General features: G+C 49.2%; 1 protein-coding gene across 1 annotated transcript in view; it reads right to left on the bottom strand.

The window, feature by feature from the left end:
• Positions 1–315: 315 nt before the first annotated feature.
• Positions 316–20,571, bottom strand: part of RFC4 (replication factor C subunit 4) — a 138,853-nt gene continuing 118,597 nt past the window's right edge. The window contains exons 9-11 of the mRNA XM_063916350.1: positions 11,997–12,077; positions 6,478–6,594; positions 316–514 (exon numbers count right to left, since the gene is read on the bottom strand). Coding sequence (XP_063772420.1) covers positions 419–514; positions 6,478–6,594; positions 11,997–12,077 — 294 coding nt within the window. The 3' untranslated portion in view covers positions 316–418. The remainder of the gene's footprint in view (positions 515–6,477; positions 6,595–11,996; positions 12,078–20,571) is intronic.

The following is a 20,571-nucleotide window of genomic DNA, read 5'->3' as shown; positions in this document are numbered from 1 at the left end:
TCACATTGTCACTGTGAAAAGCCTACTGCACCTATTAACATGGGTAGAATAAAACTGCACAAAGCGGAATCAAATGTAACCGGAAAATAATGATAGCTTTAGGGCCACTTACAAAATGAAGCCAGAAATTTAGAAAACGAATGTAACACGTACACCAGTAAAATTTTTAGAACAGTTGTGTTTAAGGCAGCTGGTTACAGATACAGATGTCCGTTAATAAGAGTAAAAAAAAAAAAACATACCAGCAACTAATAATGTATGTGTTATTGATCGCCTCTTGCTGCAGTATCCTACACTCACTCCAGAAATACACCCTTCTCAGTTTTTTTTTTATTTAATCAAAATGAATGCACTTATACAATTTATACAATAGCAGGTTTTCAAAATTAGTGACTCGTCCAAGGAAAGAGAAGCAGTACTAGTTGTTCTGAGTCATCTGCTGCGTAACAACTGCAAAAAGACTGAGCATTTGTAGATATTCATCTGCTCCATCAACCAAACACTTGTCCACTTCCTGTATAAAGGAGATAAAATAAAAAGCCAGTTGGCGTTCAGTGTGTGTGTCAGAGGTCTTCTTTTTTCAGTTTATTCGTCAGGATTCTATTTTTATATAAAAAGGATTAAGAACCTTTTACAAATAAGCAACTAAAAAATAAGATTTTACTCACCGGTAAATCTATTGCTCGTAGTCCGTAGTGGATGCTGGGGACTCCGTAAGGACCATGGGGATTAGCGGCTCCGCAGGAGACTGGGCACAACTAAAGAAAGCTTTAGGACTACTTGGTGTGCACTGGCTCCTCCCACTAAGACCCTCCTCCAGACCTCAGTTAGGATACTGTGCCCGGAAGAGCTGACACAATAAGGAAGGATTTTGAATCCCGGGTAAGACTCATACCAGCCACACCGTATAACTCGTGATACTATACCCAGTTAACAGTATGATAACAACTGAGCCTCTCAACAGATGGCTCAACAATAACCCTTTAGTTAAGCAATAACTATATACAAGTATTGTAGACAATCCGCACTTGGGATGGGCGCCCAGCATCCACTACGGACTACGAGAAATAGATTTACCGGTGAGTAAAATCTTATTTTCTCTAACGTCCTAAGTGGATGCTGGGGACTCCGTAAGGACCATGGGGATTATACCAAAGCTCCCAAACGGGCGGGAGAGTGCGGATGACTCTGCAGCACCGAATGAGCAAACTCTAGGTCCTCCTCAGCCAGGGTATCAAACTTGTAGACTCTTGCAAGAGTGTTTGAACCCGACCAAGTAACAGCTCGGCAAATTTGTAAAGCCGAGACCCCTCGGGCAGCCGCCCAAGAAGAGCCCACTTTCCTCGTGGAATGGGCTTTCACAGATTTAGGGTGCGGCAGTCCAGCCGCAGAATGTGCAAGTTGAATCGTGCTACAGATCCAGCGAGCAATAGTCTGCTTAGAAGCAGGAGCACCCAGCTTGTTGGGTGCATACAGGATAAATAGCGAGTCAGTTTTCCTGACTCCAGCCGTCCTGGAAACATATACTTTTCAGGGCCCTGACTACGTCCAGAAACTTGGAATCCTCCAAGTCCCAAGTAGTCGCAGGCACCACAATAGGTTGGTTCACATGAAAAACTGCTACCATCTTAGGAAGGAATTGGGAACGAGTCCTCAATTCCGCCTTATCCATATAAAATACAGATAAGGGCTTTTGACAAAGCCGCCAATTCTGATACACGCCTGGCCGACGCCAAGGCCCACAGCATGACCACTTTCCACGTGAGGTATTGTAGCTCCACGGATTTAAGTGGCTCAACCCAATGCGACTTCAGGAAATCCAACACTACGTTGAGATCCCACGGTGCCACTGGAGGCACAAACAGGGGCTGACTATGCAGCACTCCCTTAACAAAAGTCTGAACTTCAGGCAGTGAAGCCAGTTCTATTTTGGAAGAAAATCGATAGAGCCGAAATCTGGACCTTAATGGAACCCAATTTTAGGCCCATAGTCACCTCTGACTTGTAGGAAGTGCAGAAATCGACCTAGCTGAAATTCCTCCTTTGGGGCCTTCTTGGCCTCACAGCACGCAACATATTTCCGCCATATGCGGTGATAATGGTTTGCGTTCACTTCTTTCCTAGCTTTAAATAGCGTAGGGACAACTTCCTCCGGAATGCCCTTTTCCTTCCGGATCCGGCGTTCAACCGCCATGCCGTCAAACGCAGCCGCGGTAAATCTTGGAACAGACAGGGCCCCTGCTGCAGCAGGTCCTGTCTGAGCGGCAGAGGCCATGGGTCCTCTGAGATCATTTCTTGAAGTTCTGGGTACCAAGCTCTTCTTGGCCACCCGAAACAATGAGTATAGTTCTTACTCCTCTCCTTCTTATTATTCTCATTACCCTGGGTATGAGAGGCAGAGAAGGGAACACATACACCAACTGGTACACCCACGGTGTTACCAGAGCGTCCACAGCTATCGCCTGAGGGTCCCTTGACCTGGCGCAATATCTTTGTAGCTTTTTGTTGAGGTGGGACGCCATCATGTCCACCTGTGGCCTTTCCCCACGGTGTACAATCATTTGGAAGACTGCTGGATGAAGTACCCACTCACCCGGGTGGAGGTCGTGTCTGCTGAGAAAGTCTGCTTCTCAGTTGTCCACTCCGGGAATGAACACTACTGACAGTGCTAACACATGATTTTCCGCCCATCGGAGAATCCTTGTGGCTTCTGCCATCGCCATCCTGCTTCTTGTGCCGTCCTGTCGGTTTACATGAGCGACCGCCGTGATGTTGTCTGACTGGATCAGCACCGGCCGGTGTTGAAGCATGGGTCTAGCCTGACTTAGGGCATTGTAAATGGCCCATAGTTCCAGAACATTTATGTGTAGGGAAGTCTCCTGACTTTCCCATAGGCCTTGGAAGTTTCTTCCCTGTGTGACTGCCCCCCAGCCTTGAAGGCTGGCATCCGTGGTCACCAGGACCCAGTCCTGTATGCCGAATCTGCGGCCCCCTAGAAGATGAGCACTCTGCAGTCACCACCACAGCGACACCCTGGCCCTTGGAGACAGGGTTATCCGCCGATGCATCTGAGGATGCGACCCGGACCATTTGTCCAACAGATCCCACTGGAAGATCCTTGCATGGGACTTGGCGAATGGAAATTCTTCGTAAGAAGCTACCATCTTTCCCAAGGCTCGCGTGCATTGATGCACCGATACCTGTATTTGTATTAAGAGGTCTCCGTCTAGAGACGCCAACTCCATGGACTTCTCCTCCGGGAGAAACCCTTTTTATCCTGTTCTGTGTCCAGAACCCCAGCCAGGAACAGTAGACGCGTCGTAGGAACCAGCTGCGACTTTGGAATATTCAGAATCCAGCCGTGCTGTTGTAGCACTTCCCGAGATAGTGCTACTCCGACAAACAACTGCTCCCTGGACCTCGCCTTTATAAGGAAATCGTCCAAGTACGGAATAAGTACTTCAGCCATTACCTTGGTAAATACCCTCGGTGCCGGGGACAGACCAACGGCAACGTCTGGAATTGGTAATGACAATCCTGTACCACAATTTTGAGGTACACCTGCCTGGTGAAGACGGTAAATAGGGACATGCAGGTAAGTATCCTTGATGTCCAGTGATACCCTGAAATTTTCCATTCTTGCAATATTCGCCCTGAGCGATTCCATTTTGAACTTGAACCTTCGTATATAAGTGTTCAAGGATTTCAATTTTAGAATGGGTCTCACCGAACCGTCTGGTTTCGGTACCACAATTATTTTGGAATAGTAACCCCGGCCTTGTTGAAGGAGGGGTACCTTGATTTCACCTGCTGGAAGTACAGCTTGTGAATTGCCGCCAGTACTACCTGTCTCCGAGGGCAGCAGGAAAGGCTGATGTGAGGCAACGGCGAGGGGGAGTCGTCTCGAACTCCAGCCTGTATCCCTGTGATACTACTTGCAGAACCTAGGGATCCACCTGTGGGCAAGCTCACTGGTCCCTGCAGTTCCCGAGACGCGCCCCCACCGCACCTGTCTCCACCTGTGGAGCCCCAGCGTCATGCGGTGGACTCAGAGGAAGCGAGGGAAGATATTTGATCCTGGGAACTGGCTGACTGGTGCAGCTTTTTCCTTCTTCCCTTGTCTCTGTGCAGAAAGGAAGCGCCTTTGACCCGCTTGCTTTTCTGAAGCCGAAAGGGCTGTACCTGAAAATACGGTGCTTTCTTAGGCTTTTGTGAGGAAACCGGAGGTAAAAAAAAAAAATTCCCAGCTGTTGCTATGGAAACGAGGTCCCAGAGACCATCCCCAAACAATTCTTCACCCTTATAAGGCAGAATCTCCATTTGCCTTTTAAAGGCAGCATCACCTGTCCACTGCCGGGTTTCTAATACCCTCCTGGCAGAATGGACATTGCATTAATTCTGGATGCCAGCCGGCAAATATCCCTCTGTGCATCCTTTATATATAAGACAACGTCTTAAATATGCTCAATGTTAGCAAAATATTATCCCTGTCTTAGCGTATTAATATTATCTAACAAGGTATCAGACCACGCTGCAGCAGCACTATTTATGCTGAGGCAATTGCAGGTTTCAGTATATAACCTGAGTGTGTAAATACAGACTTCAGGATCGCCTCCTGCTTTTTATCAGCAGGTTCCTTCAAGGTGGCCGTATCCTAAGACGGCAGTACCACCTTTTGACAAACGAGTGAGCGCCTTATCCACCCTAAGGGATATCTCCCAACGTGACCTATCCTCTGGCGGGAAAGGGTACGTCATCAGTAACTTTTTAGAAATTACCAGTTTCTTATCGGGGGAAACCACGCTTCTTTACACACTTCATTCATTCATCTGATGGGGGAACAAAACACTGGCTGCTTTTTCTCCCCAAAAATAAAACCCCTTTTATGTGGTACTTGGGTTCATGTCAGAAGATGCGTAACACATTTTTCATTGCGAGATCATGTAACGGATGTTCCTAGTGGATTGTGTATATGTCTCAACCTCGTCGACACTGGAGTCAGACTCTGTGTCGACATCTGTGTCTGCCATCTGAGGTAACGGGCGTTGTTTGAGCCCCTGATGGCCCTTGAGACGCCTGGGCAGGCGCGGGCTGAGAAGCCGGCTGTCCCACAGCTGTTACGTCATCCAGCCTTTTATGTAAGTAGTTGACACTGTCGGTTAGTACCTTCCACCTATCCATCCACTCTGGTGTCGGCCCCACAGAGGCGACATCCCATTTATCGGCCTCTGCTCCGCCTCCACGTAACCTTCCTCATCCAAAATGTCGACACAGCCGCACACACACAGGGAATGCTCTGACTGAGGACAGGACCCCACAAAGTCCTTTGGGGAGACCGAGAGAGAGTATGCCAGCACACACCAGAGCGCTATATAATTTAGGGATTAACACTATATTGAGTGAATTTTTCCCAATAGCTGCTTGTATATATAATATTGCGCCTAAATTTAGTGCCCCCCCTCTCTTTTTAACCCTTTGAGCCTGCAAACTACAGGGGAGAGCCTGGGGAGCTGTCTTCCAGCTGCACTGTTAAGAGAAAATGGCGCCAGTGTGCTGAGGGAGATAGCTCCGCCCCTTTTTCGCGGACTTTTCTCCCGCTTTTTTATGGATTCTGGCAGGGGTATTTATCCCATATATAGCCTCTGGGGCTATATATTGTGATATATTTGCCAGCCAAGGTGTTTTTATTGCTGCTCAGGGCGCCCCCCCCCCCCCCCCCCGGCGCCCCCCCCCCAGCACCCTCAGTGACCGGAGTGTGAAGTGTGTATATGAGGAGCAATGGCGCACAGCTGCAGTGCTATGCGCTACCTTGGTGAAGACTGATGTCTTCTGTCGCCGATTTTCCGGACCTCTTCTTGCTTCTGGCTCTGTAAGGGGGACGGCGGCGCGGCTCCGGGAACGAACACCAAGGCCAGTTCCATGCGGTCGATCCCTCTGGAGCTAATGGTGTCCAGTAGCCTAAGAAGCCCAAGCTAGCTGCAAGCAGGTAGGTTCGCTTCTTCTCCCCTTAGTCCCTCGATGCAGTGAGCCTGTTGCCAGCAGGTCTCACTGTAAAGTAAAAAACCTAAAATAAACTTTCTTTCTAGGAGCTCAGGAGAGCCCCTAGTGTGCATCCAGCTCGGCCGGGCACAGAAATCTAACTGAGGTCTGGAGGAGGGTCTTAGTGGGAGGAGCCAGTGCACACCAGTTAGTCCTAAAGCTTTCTTTAGTTGTGCCCAGTCTCCTGCGGAGCCGCTAATCCCCATGGTCTTTACGGAGTCCCCAGCATCCACTTAGGACGTTAGAGAAATCTAGACTGCGGATATTATGGTCAAATACTTGCTACCAGCTAATCACTTAGGGGAACATCATCTGCATGAAGGAGCATAGTGATAGCTTGTATTATTTTTCGGTATAAGTTTCTTATAATAAATGTATTGATTTCCCCTAATTATATAATAAAAGATTTATTTATTTTGTAATGTGTAACAGACTTACCGCAAGTTTCTCTGCAATAATTGCCTTCTGCTTATCAGTCAGAGCCTCTCGTTCAAGAATGACATCATGCAGCTGGTTTACAAGCTGTGTTGCTGCATGACCATTATTTATCAAATTCTACGGGGAGAAGACAATGTTACCAATATGAATTATATATTTTTTATGACAATATTGTAAAACTTAAGTCTTTTAAACAGTCGTTTTTTATTTTTTGGTGTCCACCAAAGAAGTTTTATTTTGCTGTTGATGGCCAACCAGTCAAAGTTTACATCATTTTAATGAAAGGTTTACAACAATTACTCTTTGTAACTGCAGGAATACCAGTATATATGAAAAAATAGGATTTTAATTACCTGCCAGTAAATCCTTTTCTCATAGTCCGTAGAGGATGCTGGGGTCCACATTGGTACCATGGGGGTATAGATGGGTCCACTAGGAGCCATTGGCACTTTAAGAATTTGAGAGTGTGGGCTGGCTCCTCCCTCTATGCCCCTCCTACCAGACCCAGTCTAGAAACTGTGCCCGAGGAGACGGACATCTTCGAGACAAGGATTACACAGATAGTAGCGAGATTCACCAGCTCACACACAAGGCAACTCAAGCTAACTAGCTAGAAACATCAGCAACGGCTGAACAGGATTACTTACCAAGTAACAAAAAAACAGTACTTACCAATGACTAAGTAGTACTGAACTAAATAACCACTGCAGGATCACGAAGCGCTGGGCGGGCGCCCAGCATCCTCTACAGACTACGAGAAAAGAATTTACCGGTAGGTAATTAAAATCCTATATTCTTTTACGTCCTAGAGGATGCTGGGGTCCACATTAGTACCATGGGGATGTACCAAAGCTCCCAGAACGGTAGGAAGAGCGCGGAGGGTTCCTGCAGAACTGATTGACCAAACTTAAAGGTCCTCAGAAGCCAAAGTATCGAACCTGTAGAACTTTGCGAACGTGTTCGACCCTGACCAAGTAGCCACTCGGCAGAGTTGTAATGCCAAGACACCCTGGGCAGCTGTCCAGGAAGAACCCACCTTATGAGTAGAGTGGGCCTTAACAGACGTAGGACACGGCAAGCCTGCCGTAGAATACGCATGCTGGATAGTGAACCTGATCCAGCGAGAAATTGAAGCAAGACACCCAATTTACTTGGGATCATACAGGACAAATAGAGAGCCTGATTTTCTGTGACAAGCAGTCCTCTTCACATAGATCTTTAGAGCCCGTACAACATCTAAGGACTTTGATGAAATTGAGGAGTCAGTCGCAACTGGCACCACAATAGGTTGGTTGATATGAAATGCCGACACAACCTTCGGAAGAAACTGCGGACGTGTCCGAAGTTCAGCTCTATCTTCATGGAAGATCAAGTATGGGCTTTTACATGACAAAGCCCCCAACTCCAACACACGTCTAGCAGAGGCTAAGGCCAACAAAGTGACAGCCTTCCACGTGAGAAACTTGATCTCCACCTCATGTAGAGGTTCAATCCAGTCTGACTGGAGAAACTGCAACACCACGTTGAGATCTCAGGGCGCCGTAGGCGGCACAAAGGGAGGTTGGATGTGCAAAACTCCCTTGAAAAAAGTCTGAACATCAAGGAGGGCAGCCAACTGTTTTTGGAAAAAAATGGATAGGGACGAAATCTGGACCTTTATGGATCCTAAACTCAGGCCCATATCCACACCTGCTTGCAGAAAGAGGAGAAAACGTCCTAGTTGAAACTCCACCGCAGGAAACCTCTTGGACTCACACCAAGATACATATTGTCTCCAAATACGATGGTAATGTTTTGACGTTACTACTTTCCTAGCCTGCATCAGGGTAGGAATAACCTTGTTCGGAATGCCCTTCCGAGCTAGTATCTGGCGTTCAACCTCCATGCCGTCAAACGTAGCCGAGGTAAGTCTTGATAGGCAAATGGCCCCTGCTGCAGCAGGTCCTCCCGATGAGGAAGAGGCCTCGGCTCTTCCAGTAGTAGATCCAGAACATCCGCATACCAAGCCCTTCTTGGCCAGTCCGGAGCAATGAGGATTGCCTGAACTCCTGTTCTTATGAGAAATCTTGGAATGAGTGGAAGTGGAGGAAACACGTACACCGACTGGAACACCCACGGAGTCACTAGGGCGTCCACCGCCACTGCTTGCGGGTCCCTCGATCTGGAACAATACCGCCGAAGCTTCTTGTTGAGACGAGAGGCCATCATGTCGATCTGGGGTACGCCCCAAAGATCTGTTACCTCCTTGAACACCTCCAGATGGAGACCCCACTCCCCTGGGTGGAGGTCGTGTCTGCTGAGCAAGTCCGCTTCCCAGTTGTCTACTCCCGGAATGAAGAATGCCGACAGTGCCAACGTGTTTTTCTGCCCAGAGGATGATTTTTGTTACCTCTGACATTGCAGCTCTGCTCTTCGTTCCGCCCTGTCGGTTTATGTAGGCCACTGTCGTTACATTGTCCGACTGCACTTGAATGGCCCGATTTCTCAGAAGATGGGGCGCTTGGAGAAAACCGTTGTAGACGGCTCTTAGTTCCAGAATGTTTATCGGCAGGCCGGCTTCCAGACTTGACCACCTTCCTTGGAAGGTTTCCCTTTGAGCGACCGCGCCCCAGCCCCGGAGACTTGCATCCATGGTTAGAAGGATCCAGTCCTGAATCCCGAACCTGCGGCCCTCCAGAAGGTGAGGTAATTGCAGCCACCAGAGAAGCGAAATCCTGGCCTTTGGCGACAGACGTATTCCCTGGTGCATGTGAAGATGGGATCCCGACCACTTGTCCAGGAGATCCAGTTGGAAGGACAGAGCATGAAACCTCCCGTACTGCAGCGAATCGTAAGAAGCCACCATCTTCCCCAGAAGTCGAATGCACTGATGAATCGACACCCGGGCTGGCTTCAGGACATCCCGGACCATTGCTTGAATCAACAAAGCTTTGTCCTCTGGAAGGAACACCATCTGCACCTCCGTGTCGAGGATCACTCCCAGAAAGGACAACCTCCTGGTTGGTTCCAAATGTGATTTTGGAAGATTCATGATCCAACCATGATCCCTGAGAAGCTGGGTCGTGAGAGCTATGGACCGTAACAGCTTCTCCTTGGACGATGCCTTTATAAGCAGTTCGTCCAGATATGGAATTATGTTCACCCCTGTCTGCGGAGGAGAACCATAATTTCCGCCATCACTTTGGTGAAAACCCTCGGTGCTGTGGAGAAGCCGAATGGCAGGGCCTGGAACTGAAAATGACTGTCCAACAGTGCGAATCGTAGATAAGCTTGATGCGGCAGCCAAATCGGAATGTGGAGGTACGCATCCTTGATATCCAGGAATTCCCCCTCCTCCAGACCAGATATCACCGCCCTTAGAGACTCCATTTTGAACTTGAATTCCCTCAGAAAGGGGTTTCGTGATTTCAAAAATAGCATTTAATTCTTTGGACGCAGGGAAGGTTAGCAAGGCTTTCTTATTATCAGTGAAGTAAGCCTCCTCAACCTGTTCAGGAGTTGTATCAGCAGTATTCAACACATCTCTAAAAGCCTCTATCATCAACTGCACCCCTTTAGCAAGAGATGTGGCCCCCCTGAGTACATCCCCATCACCGTCTGCCGTGTCAGAGTCAGTATCCGTGTCATCTTGCATAATCTGGGCAAGAGCACGTTTATAGGAACCTACAAAGGGGAGTCCTGAGGTAACAGAACCGGACCAAACTACCATAGAATTCTGTAAAACCCGAGTTGCAGATTCAGTCTGAGCAACCCTAGTAGAAATCTGAGAAATCATAGATTTGATAGAGGATAACCACTCAGGCTCCCTTGCTATCTGTGCTACAACAGTTCAATCCTGATTACATGGGATGAGATCATCCTGGGAAGACATATCCTCCGCTGCATATGACACAGAGTCCCTGGACATAGCTAACTGGAGACCCCAAACACTCCACACACACATACACACACACACACACACACACACACACACACACACACACACACACACACACACACACACACACACACACACACACACAGGAGAGGCTAAACAGAGTTTCCCCCCTGAGAATGGCAAGAGACACACAGAGATTGGAGCCAACCCGCACACAGTGCTGCTTAGACAGGGGACACCCCTTACCAGCGCCCACTGTGTACTGTAATAGACAGAACTAATTCACTGCCTCCCCCCCTTCTACAACCCCCTGGTACCGCATAGGATAGCTAGAGTTGCTTGGAGGGACAGCTCTGTCAGCGTCTGTGTACAGGAACTGCAGGCAGGAAAATGGCGCTGAAATCTGCTGGGTCCGCTCTGAGGAGAAGCTCCGCCCCTTGAAGATGGCGCGTCTTCCCGTACAAAATCTTTATACTGGCCTGAGGACTCCGTCGCAAGGCCGGGGATTCCGTCCCCTGTGCGCATCTGAGTACGGAGGATTCTGATGCTAGCCTGGGGATTCAGTCTCCGGTTAGCGTCTGTGACCAGTGTAGGGTAACAAGTCGCTGGCTCAGGACGCTCCTCATTAGTGCCAACACTGTGTGCCGCTGAGCCTTCCTGGAGCGCAGCCTCTCAGAGCTGCGCTCCAACCCTTATGCCGCCATATCTCGCCATCTTCTGATCTTCTGGCTCTGTAAGGGTGTGGCGGCATGCTGCCGGGCTGAGCGATCCCCTGTGGCAGGGAACGTTTGATCCCCTCAGGAGCTCAGTGTCCTGACAGCGGAGATAGTGGCTCAGACCCCGCAGGGCGGACACTACTGCCCCCCTAAGTCCCTCGAAGCAGGGAGGCTGTTGCCAGCAGCCTCCCTGTAAAATAATAAACTCTAAAATAAAAACTTTTACTAAAGAAACTCTGTAGAGCTCTCCTAGCTGTGACCGGCTCCTCCGGGCACATTTTCTAAACTGGGTCTGGTAGGAGGGGCATAGAGGGAGGAGCCAGCCTACACTCTCAAACTCTTAAAGTGTCAATGGCTCCTAGTGGACCCGTCTATACCCCATGGTACTAATGTGGACCCCAGCATCCTCTAGGACGCAAGAGAAACATAAAAAGAATACTTTTCTACAGTATATAAGTATAAAATGGGAAGCAGCTTCCCGACAGACTGGATCCCGGCGGTCAATATACCGACGCTGGGATCCTAAAATAGGAAGCAATGCCGGCGTCTAGATACAGATGCCGCAGCTTCCTGATCGCCCTAACATCGGGATGCGCTGGCATCCTGCCGGGAGTGGGCAGGATTGGTTTAGGCAGGATGGGGGGGAAGGGGGGGGGGGAGAGCTAGAGTGCAGGGCCGGGAAGGTTAGGGACCAGGGACGGAGGGTTAGGCACATAGAAGCGGAGGTTAGGGTTAGGCATCAAGCGGGGAGGGATAGGTTTAGGCAGTGGGGAAGGGAAGTTTACGGTTAAGCACAAAGCGGGGAGGGTTAGGCACCATCGGGAGGGTTAGGTTAGGGGGACGCTGTCTGTATACTGAAAGCCGACATCCCGTCCATCGGCAAATCATACTGAACCCCATAAAATGGTCAACATCCACTCTCTTACCTTTACCACTGTTTCTAGTTTCTCAAATGATCCACTTTGACAAGTAGCCAGCACTTCATCTAGTGTTTCCTTAGAGATCACCTAGAGACAAAAAAAATATTTAAGTTTAAACAAAATGAGTGATAGGAAATGGATGTTTTGCTCAATGGGACATACATTACATGTTCGTATCTTGGCAAAACTGCAGTACAGATTAAATGCAGTAGCTTGATTAAAGCCACACTAAAACGTTGATAATGTTAGATGAATTTGTAAAAGCATTGGAAGTGGCTGCTTTCACCCTGTGTGCGCTTTATGTGGTATTTGCATGGTATATTATATGTAAAACACCCCTTCGTGCATCACACTTTTACAAATTGCCTATCCTGCCCACTGTGTCCTATGGGGGTTTATTCAGAGTTGTTAGCAAACAAAAAAAAAGTTAGTAATTGGGCAAAACCATGTGCACTGCAGGTGGGGCAGCTGTAACGCGCAGAGATTTGGGTGGGTTTTAGTGTTTCTGTGCAGGGTAAATACTGGCTGCTTTACGCACCCCTAAGGCCTCGTATCGTGGTCAACCACCTGTAGCGGTCAGGAGCGAATTTAGAGGTGAGGGCGCTCCTAGGCACAACAGTAATGCTCCCATCCCCCCCCGGGTAATTTTATTATTTTCACTGATAGGTTATAAGCCCTCAATTGATGTTAGTCAATTTAATAGAATAAAAAAAAGGCACAATGGGGGTTATTCAGGATTGTCAGCAAACCAAAAAAGTTGGCAATTGGGCAAAACCATGTTGCACTGCAGGTGGGGTAGATGTAACGTGCAGGGAGATTTAGATTTGGGTGGGTAATATTGTTTCTATGCATTGTAAATACTGTCTGCTTTATTTTCACACTACAATTTAGATTTCAGTTTGACCACACCCCACCCAAATCTAACTCTCTCTGCACGTTATATCTGCCCCACCTGCAGTGCACATGGTTTTGACCAACTGCATTTTTTTTTTTGTTTACACTAAACAACCCCCAGTGTACTGTAGAGCACCTGAGATGGTTAAAGATGAACAACCAGTGTACTGTAGAGCACCTGAGATGGTTAAAGATGAACAATCTGTGAACTGGCCAGCTTTGGGGGCCTCGTTTTATTTTGTAACTCCCTCTTATCTGTATTTCCCCACTGCCTACCACATGTCCAAGTATTGATTATCCCATCCACTGACTACCTGTGCAGTGCCCCCAAGACAACTAGCATTGTAGATTGTACCATGGAGGATCACAGCAGATATCTTTTAACTGCCGCAATCCCGCCATTTCTGGCCACATAGCAGCCCCCATGGGTTTTGCATTACGGAGCTAGGCCCAGATAAATGCATCTGAAGATGGCGTTCGCTTACAGAGGGATCAGTATGAAGTACCGCCGGACGGGATCCCGGCGGTCGAAATACAGACACCGGAATCCCGATCGGCACAATCCCGACAGGGGAGCAAGCGCAACGCAGCCCCTTGCGGGCTCGCTGCGCACGGCACACTATTTTATTCTCCGTATATGGGTGTCGTGGACACCCACAGAGGGAGAATATGTCGGGATTGTGCCGGTCGGGATCCCGGTGTCGGTATTTCGACCGCCGGGATTCCGTCCGGCGGGACCTTGACCGCATCCCCTTATAGTAGCTTATGGGCTACTGTAACAGGGATTTTTTTTCAGAAAGAGATCCTCCCTCTCTTTGTCCTCTCACTGACGCCTGTGTTGGACGTTGGTGTGCATGCGCAGTAAGCCCACAGACGCCAAACCAGGAAGTAGAAGTTTTCACTGGAACAAGTTCTCATCTTATTAAGTCTCTCGGCAAGAACAGAACGGTAAATTCCTGTGAAAACATTTTCACAATGTGAATTTACATGAAAAATGCGTGGTTAAAAATACAGATTGTGATAAATATGCCTCTAACTGTATTGCCTGTTCACGGTTATGTTCCATTATCCTCAAACGTAATATGCTAGCTTTAATATTGGAGAAAAATAAGAATTTACTCACCGGTAATTCTATTTCTCGTAGTCCGTAGTGGATGCTGGGGACTCCGTAAGGACCATGGGGAATAGACGGCTCCGCAGGAGACTGGGCACATCTAAAGAAAGATTTAGGCCCATCTGGTGTGCACTGGCTCCTCCCCCTATGACCCTCCTCCAAGCCTCAGTTAGGACACTGTGCCCGTAAGAGCCGACACAATAAGGAAGGATTTTGAATCCCGGGTAAGACTCATACCAGCCACACCAATCACACCATATAACTCGTGATAGGAACCCCGGTTAACAGTACGAGAACAAAAGGAGCCTCTGAACAGATGGCTCGCAATAACAACCCGATTTGTGTAACAATAACTATTTACAAGTATTGCAGACAATCCGCACTTGGGATGGGCGCCCAGCATCCACTACGGACTACGAGAAATAGAATTACCGGTGAGTAAATTCTTATTTTCTCTGACGTCCTAAGTGGATGCTGGGGACTCCGTAAGGACCATGGGGATTATACCAAAGCTCCCAAACGGGCGGGAGAGTGCGGATGACTCTGCAACACCGAATGAGAGAACTCCAGGTCCTCCACAGCCAGGGTATCAAATTTGTAGAATTTTGCAAACGTGTTTGCCCCTGACCAAGTAGCAGCTCGGCAAAGTTGTAAAGCAGAGACCCCTCGGGCAGCCGCCCAAGATGAGCCCACCTTAATCGTGGAATGGGCTTTTACAGATTTAGGCTGCGGTAGTCCCACCGCAGAATGCGCCAGCTGAATAGTGCTACAAATCCAGCGCGCGATAGTCTGCTTAGAAGCAGGAGCACCCAGTTTGTTGGGTGCATACAGGATAAACAGCGAGTCAGTTTTCCTGACTCCAGCCGTCCTGGAAACATAAATTTTCAGGGCCCTGACTACGTCCAGTAACTTGGAATCCTCCAAGTTCCTAGTAGCCGCAGGCACCACAATAGGCTGGTCCAAGTGAAACGCTGATACCACCTTCGGGAGAAACGGAGGACGAGTCCTCAACTCTGCCCTATCCATATGGAAAATCAGATAAGGGCTTTTATATGACAAAGCCGCCAATTCTGACACACGCCTGGCCGAAGCCAGGGCCAACAGCATGACCACTTTCCACGTGAGATATTTCAAATCCACAGTCTTAAGTGGTTCAAACCAATGTGATTTCAGGAACTCCAAAACCACATTGAGATCCCAAGGTGCCACCGGGGGCACAAAAGGAGGCTGAATATGCAGAACTCCTTTGACAAAAGTCTGAACTTCAGGCAGTGAAGCCAGTTCTTTCTGGAAGAAAATCGACAGGGCCGAAATCTGGACCTTAATGGACCCCAATTTGAGGCCCAACGTCACCCCTGCTTGCAGGAAATGTAGGAATCGACCCAGTTGAAATTCCTCCGTTGGGGCCTTCCTGGCCTCACACCAAGCAACATATTTCCGCCAAATGCGGTGATAATGTTTTGCGGTGACATCCTTCCTGGCTTTGATCAGGGTAGGGATGACTTCCTCCGGAATGCCCTTTTCCTTCAGGATCCGGTGTTCAACCGCCATGCCATCAAACGTAGCCGCGGTAAGTCTTGGAAAAGACAGGGCCCCTGCTGCAGCAGGTCTTGTCTGAGTGGCAGAGGCCAAGGGTCCTCTGAAAGCATCTCTTGAAGTTCCGGGTACCAAGCTCTTCTTGGCCAGTCCGGAACCACGAGTATAGTTTTCACTCCTCGCCTTCGTATTATTCTCAGTACCTTGGGACTGAGAGGCAGAGGAGGAAACACATAAACCGACTGGTACACCCACGGTGTTACTAGAGCGTCCACAGCGATCGCCTGAGGGTCCCTTGACCTGGCGCAATATCTTTTTAGCTTTTTGTTGAGGCGGGACGCCATCATGTCCACCTGTGGTCTTTCCCAACGGTTTACCAGCATTTGGAAGACTTCTGGATGAAGTCCCCACTCTCCCGGGTGGAGGTCATGCCTGCTGAGGAAGTCTGCTTCCCAGTTGTCCACTCCCGGAATGAACACTGCTGTCAGTGCTAACACATGATTTTCCGCCCATCGGAGAATCCTTGTGGCTTCTGTCATTACCCTCCTGCTTCTTGTGCCGCCCTGTCTGTTTACATGGGCGACCGCCGTGATGTTGTCTGATTGGATCAGTACCGGTTGGTTCTGAAGCAGAGGCCTTGCTTGGCTTAGGGCACTGTAAATGGCCCTTAGCTCCAGAATATTTATGTGTAGCAAAATTTCTTCCCTGTGTGACTGCACCCCAGCCCCGAAGGCTGGCATCCGTGGTCACCAGGACCCAGTCCTGTATTCCGAATCTGCGGCCCTCTAGTAGATGAGCCCTCTGCAGCCACCACAGCAGTGACACCCTGGTCCTTGCCGACAGGGTTATCCGCTGTTGCATCTGGAGATGGGACCCGGACCATTTGTCCAACAGGTCCCACTGGAAAGTCCTTGCGTGGAACCTTCCGAATGGAATTGCTTCGTACGAAGCTACCATTTTTCCCAGGACTCGTGTGCATTGATGTACCGACACCTGTCCCGGTTTTAGGAGGTCTCTGACTAGAGATGACAACTCCTCGGCTTTTTCCACTGGAAGAAACACTTTTTTCTGGTCTGTGTCCAGAATCATTCCCAGGAACAGAAGACGTGTCGTCGGGACCAGCTGTGACTTTGGAATATTGAGAATCCAGCCGTGCTGTTGTAGCACTTACCGAGAAAGTGCTACCCCAGCTACCAACTGTTCCTTGGACCTCGCCTTTATCAGGAGATCGTCCAAGTACGGGATAATTAAAACTCCCTTCTTGCGAAGGAGTATCATCATTTCGGCCATTACCTTGGTAAAGACCCTCGGTGCCGTGGATAACCCAAACGGCAGCGTCTGGAACTGATAGTGACAGTCCTGTACCACAAATCTGAGGTACTCCTGGTGAGGAGGGTAAATGGGGACATGCAGGTAGGCATCCTTGATGTCCAGAGAGACCATGTAATCCCCCTCGTCCAGGCTCGCAATAACCGCCCTGAGCGATTCCATCTTGAACTTGAACTTTCTGATATACGTGTTCAAGGATTTTAAATTTAAGATGGGTCTCACCGAACCGTCCGGTTTCGGTACCACAAACATTGTGGAATAGTAACCCTTTCCTTGCTGAAGGAGGGGTACCTTGACAAACACTTGCTGTGAATACAGTTTTTGGATAGCCACCAACACTGCCTCCCTGGCAGAGGGAGTTGCTGGTAAGGCAGATTTTAGAAAACGGCGGGGGGGGGGGGGGGGGGGGGGAGACGTCTCGAATTCCAGCCTGTACCCCTGAGATACTACTTGAAGGATCCAGGGATCCACCTGTGAGAGAGCCCACTGTGTGCTGAAATTTCTGAGACGGGCCCCCACCGTACCCGGGTCCGCCTGTGAAGCCCCAGCGTCATGCTGTGGACTTACCGGATGCGGGGGAGGACTTTTGCTCTTGGGAACTGGCTGTATGCTGCAGCTTTTTCCCTCTACCTTTGCCTCTCGGCAGAAAGGATGCGCCTCGTCTACTGTCAGCAAAATATTGTCCCTATCCAGGGTATCAATATTATCCGACAGGGAATCTGACCACGCAGCAGCAGCACTGCACATCCATGCTGATGCAATCGCTGGTCGCAATATAATGCCCGTGTGTGTGTATATATAGCTTTTAGGGTAGCCTCCTGCTATCAGCAGGATCCTTTAGGGCGGCCGTATCCTGAGACGGTAGTGCCACCTGTTTTGATAAACGTGTAAGCGCTTTATCTACCCTAGGGGATGTTTCCCAACGTGACCTATCCTCTGGCGGGAAAGGGTACGCTGCCAATAACCGTTTAGAAATTATCAATTTCTTATCGGGGCAAGTCCAGGCTTCCTCACACACCTCATTTAATTCCTCAGATGCAGGAAAAACTACTGGTAGTTTTTTCTCACCGAACATAATACCCTTTTTTTTGTGGTACCTGGGGTACTATCAGAAATGTGTAATATATTTTTCATTGCCTTAATCATGTAACGGGTGGACCTATAGGAGGGTACACTAGTCTCATCGTCGTCAACACTGGAGTCGGTATCCGTGTCGACATCTGTGTCTGCCATCTGAGGTAGCGGGCGTTTTAATGCCCCTGATGACATTTGAGACGCTGGAACAGTCACAAGCTGAGTAGCCGGCTGTCCTATGTCGTCAAACCTTTTATGTAAGGAGCTGACACGGTCACGTAATTCCTTCCATAAGTCCATCCACACAGGTGTCGACCCCTCAGGGGGTGACAACACATTTATAGGCATTTGCTCTGCCTCCACATCATTTTCCTCATCATACATGTCGACACAGCGGTACCGACACACAGCACACACACAGGGAATGCTCTGACAGAGGACAGGACCCCACAAAGCCCTTTGGGGAGACAGAGGGAGAGTATGCCAGCACACACCAGAGCGCTATATAACAGAGGGATATCACTATACAGAGTGTTTTCCCCTATAGCTGAGGTGTTAATATTGCTGCTCAGGGCAGCCCCCCCCCCCCCAGCGCCCTGCACCCATCAGTGACCGCAGTGTGTGGTGTGCATGAGGAGCAATGGCGCACAGCTGCAGTGCTGTGCGCTACCTTGGAGAAGACAGAAGTCTTCAGCCGCCGATTTTCCGGACCTTCTTGCTTCTGGCTCTGTAAGGGGGACGGCGGCGCGGCTCCGGGAACGGACGACGAGGTCGGGTCCTGTGTGCGATCCCTCTGGAGCTAATGGTGTCCAGTAGCCTAAGAAGCCCAAGCTACCACCACTTAGGTAGGTTAGCTTCTTCTCCCCTTAGTCCCTCGATGCAGTGAGCCTGTTGCCAGCAGGTCTCACTGTAAAATAAAAAACCTAAACTATACTTTCTTTCTAGGAGCTCAGGAGAGCCCCTAGTGTGCATCCAGCTCGGCCGGGCACAGAAATCTAACTGAGGCTTGGAGGAGGGTCATAGGGGGAGGAGCCAGTGCACACCAGATAGTCCTAAATCTTTCTTTAGATGTGCCCAGTCTCCTGCGGAGCCGTCTATTCCCCATGGTCCTTACGGAGTCCCCAGCATCCACTAGGACGTCAGAGAAATAGGATTTTAATTACCTACCAGTAAATCCTTTTCTCATGGGGTATACACGGGTCCTTTGGGAGCCACTGGCACTTTAAGAGTTTAATAGTGTGGGATGGCCCTTCCCTCTATGCCCCTCCTACCAGACTCCGTTTAGAAAATGTGCCCGGAGGAGCCGGTCACAGCTAGGGGAGCTCTTAGCAGTGTTCTTAGTTTTATTGCTTTCTGAGTTAGTTAGGTACAGGAAGGCTACTTCCTGAAGAGTTAATGTTTCTCTACTTCGCTGACAGGACACTGAGCTCCTGAGGGTGCTGATCGCAAGCCCACGAGGCGACTGCTCACTCCCGCAGCACGGCCGCCACCCCCTAACAAAGCCAGAAGGAAGAGTGGTGAGCACAGCGTCGGCGTCCCAGTTAGCGGGTCGCTGGCGGGTATGGCGGCACAAGGGTGGGAGCGTAGCTCTGACAGGCTGCACTCCAGGAAGGCTCAACAACACACTGTGTAGGCGCTTTGAGGGGCGTCCTGAGCCAGCTTGATATACCCTACACTGGTCACACAGCTAACAGGGGCTAATCCCCCTGTTAGCACTAAAATCCTCAGGCCAGTATAAATAATTAGTGCGGGAAGCCGCGTGCCATTACAAGGGGCGGGGCTTCCTCTCAGAGCGGATCCAGCACTCACCAGTGCCATTTTCTCCCTGCAGATCATATGAATAGGACGCCGACAGGGAGCGCTGCCCTCCACATCACTCCAGCTACAACTCTGCGGTACCAGGGTGTTATAGACAAGGGGGAAGTGTGATAAATGTACTAACTACCCTATTGAGGTTAGTCAGTCAGCGCCGAGCTTTTATCATAATAACTGCCTACAGGGGCGCCGTGGGGCTGGCTCCTTATACTCTGACTCTAGGTATTCTGGGGGAAAGTGTGTGTGTGTGTGTGTGTGTGTGTGTGTGTGTGTGTGTGTGTGTGTCTCCACATTACCATGTCTAAGCACTCTGTGTCCTGTGCTGCAGAGTGTTTATCTTCTCCTGAGGAGTCTATTCCATGTACTCCGGACTGCAATATACTGTCTCAGCCTTCTGAATCCGAACCCCCATGGGTGGATTCCTTAAGGGGAATGATATCCCAGATTTCAACAAGGTTGTCACATAATGAGAAAGATGCAGTTTTTGAGACAATCTGTAGTGGGTTTGAATTATTCAGCTCCCACTACTTCATCTAAAACCCCACCTACATACCCAAAAAAAACGTACACATGCCCAGATAATGCAAGCTGGACACTGATACAGACTCTGATACGGGGGACGGTGATGGGAATATGTAGGGGGTAGATGCATCCCTTGCTAAAGAGGTGCAGCTAATGATTGATCCATTAGGGATGTTTTGCATATTTCTGAGAAGGTACCTGAACAAGTTGAAGAATCTTATTTTACAGTAAGAAATCCTCGCTTACCTTCCCTGCTTCCAAGGAGTTAAAACTCCTTGTTTGAAAAATCCTGGGAAA

The sequence above is a fragment of the Pseudophryne corroboree genome, chromosome 4, assembly GCF_028390025.1.
Source record: "Pseudophryne corroboree isolate aPseCor3 chromosome 4, aPseCor3.hap2, whole genome shotgun sequence".
NCBI classification, from domain to species: domain Eukaryota; kingdom Metazoa; phylum Chordata; class Amphibia; order Anura; family Myobatrachidae; genus Pseudophryne; species Pseudophryne corroboree.
Note: the sequence above shows the minus strand (reverse complement) of the source record. Positions and strands in the feature narration are given on the sequence as shown.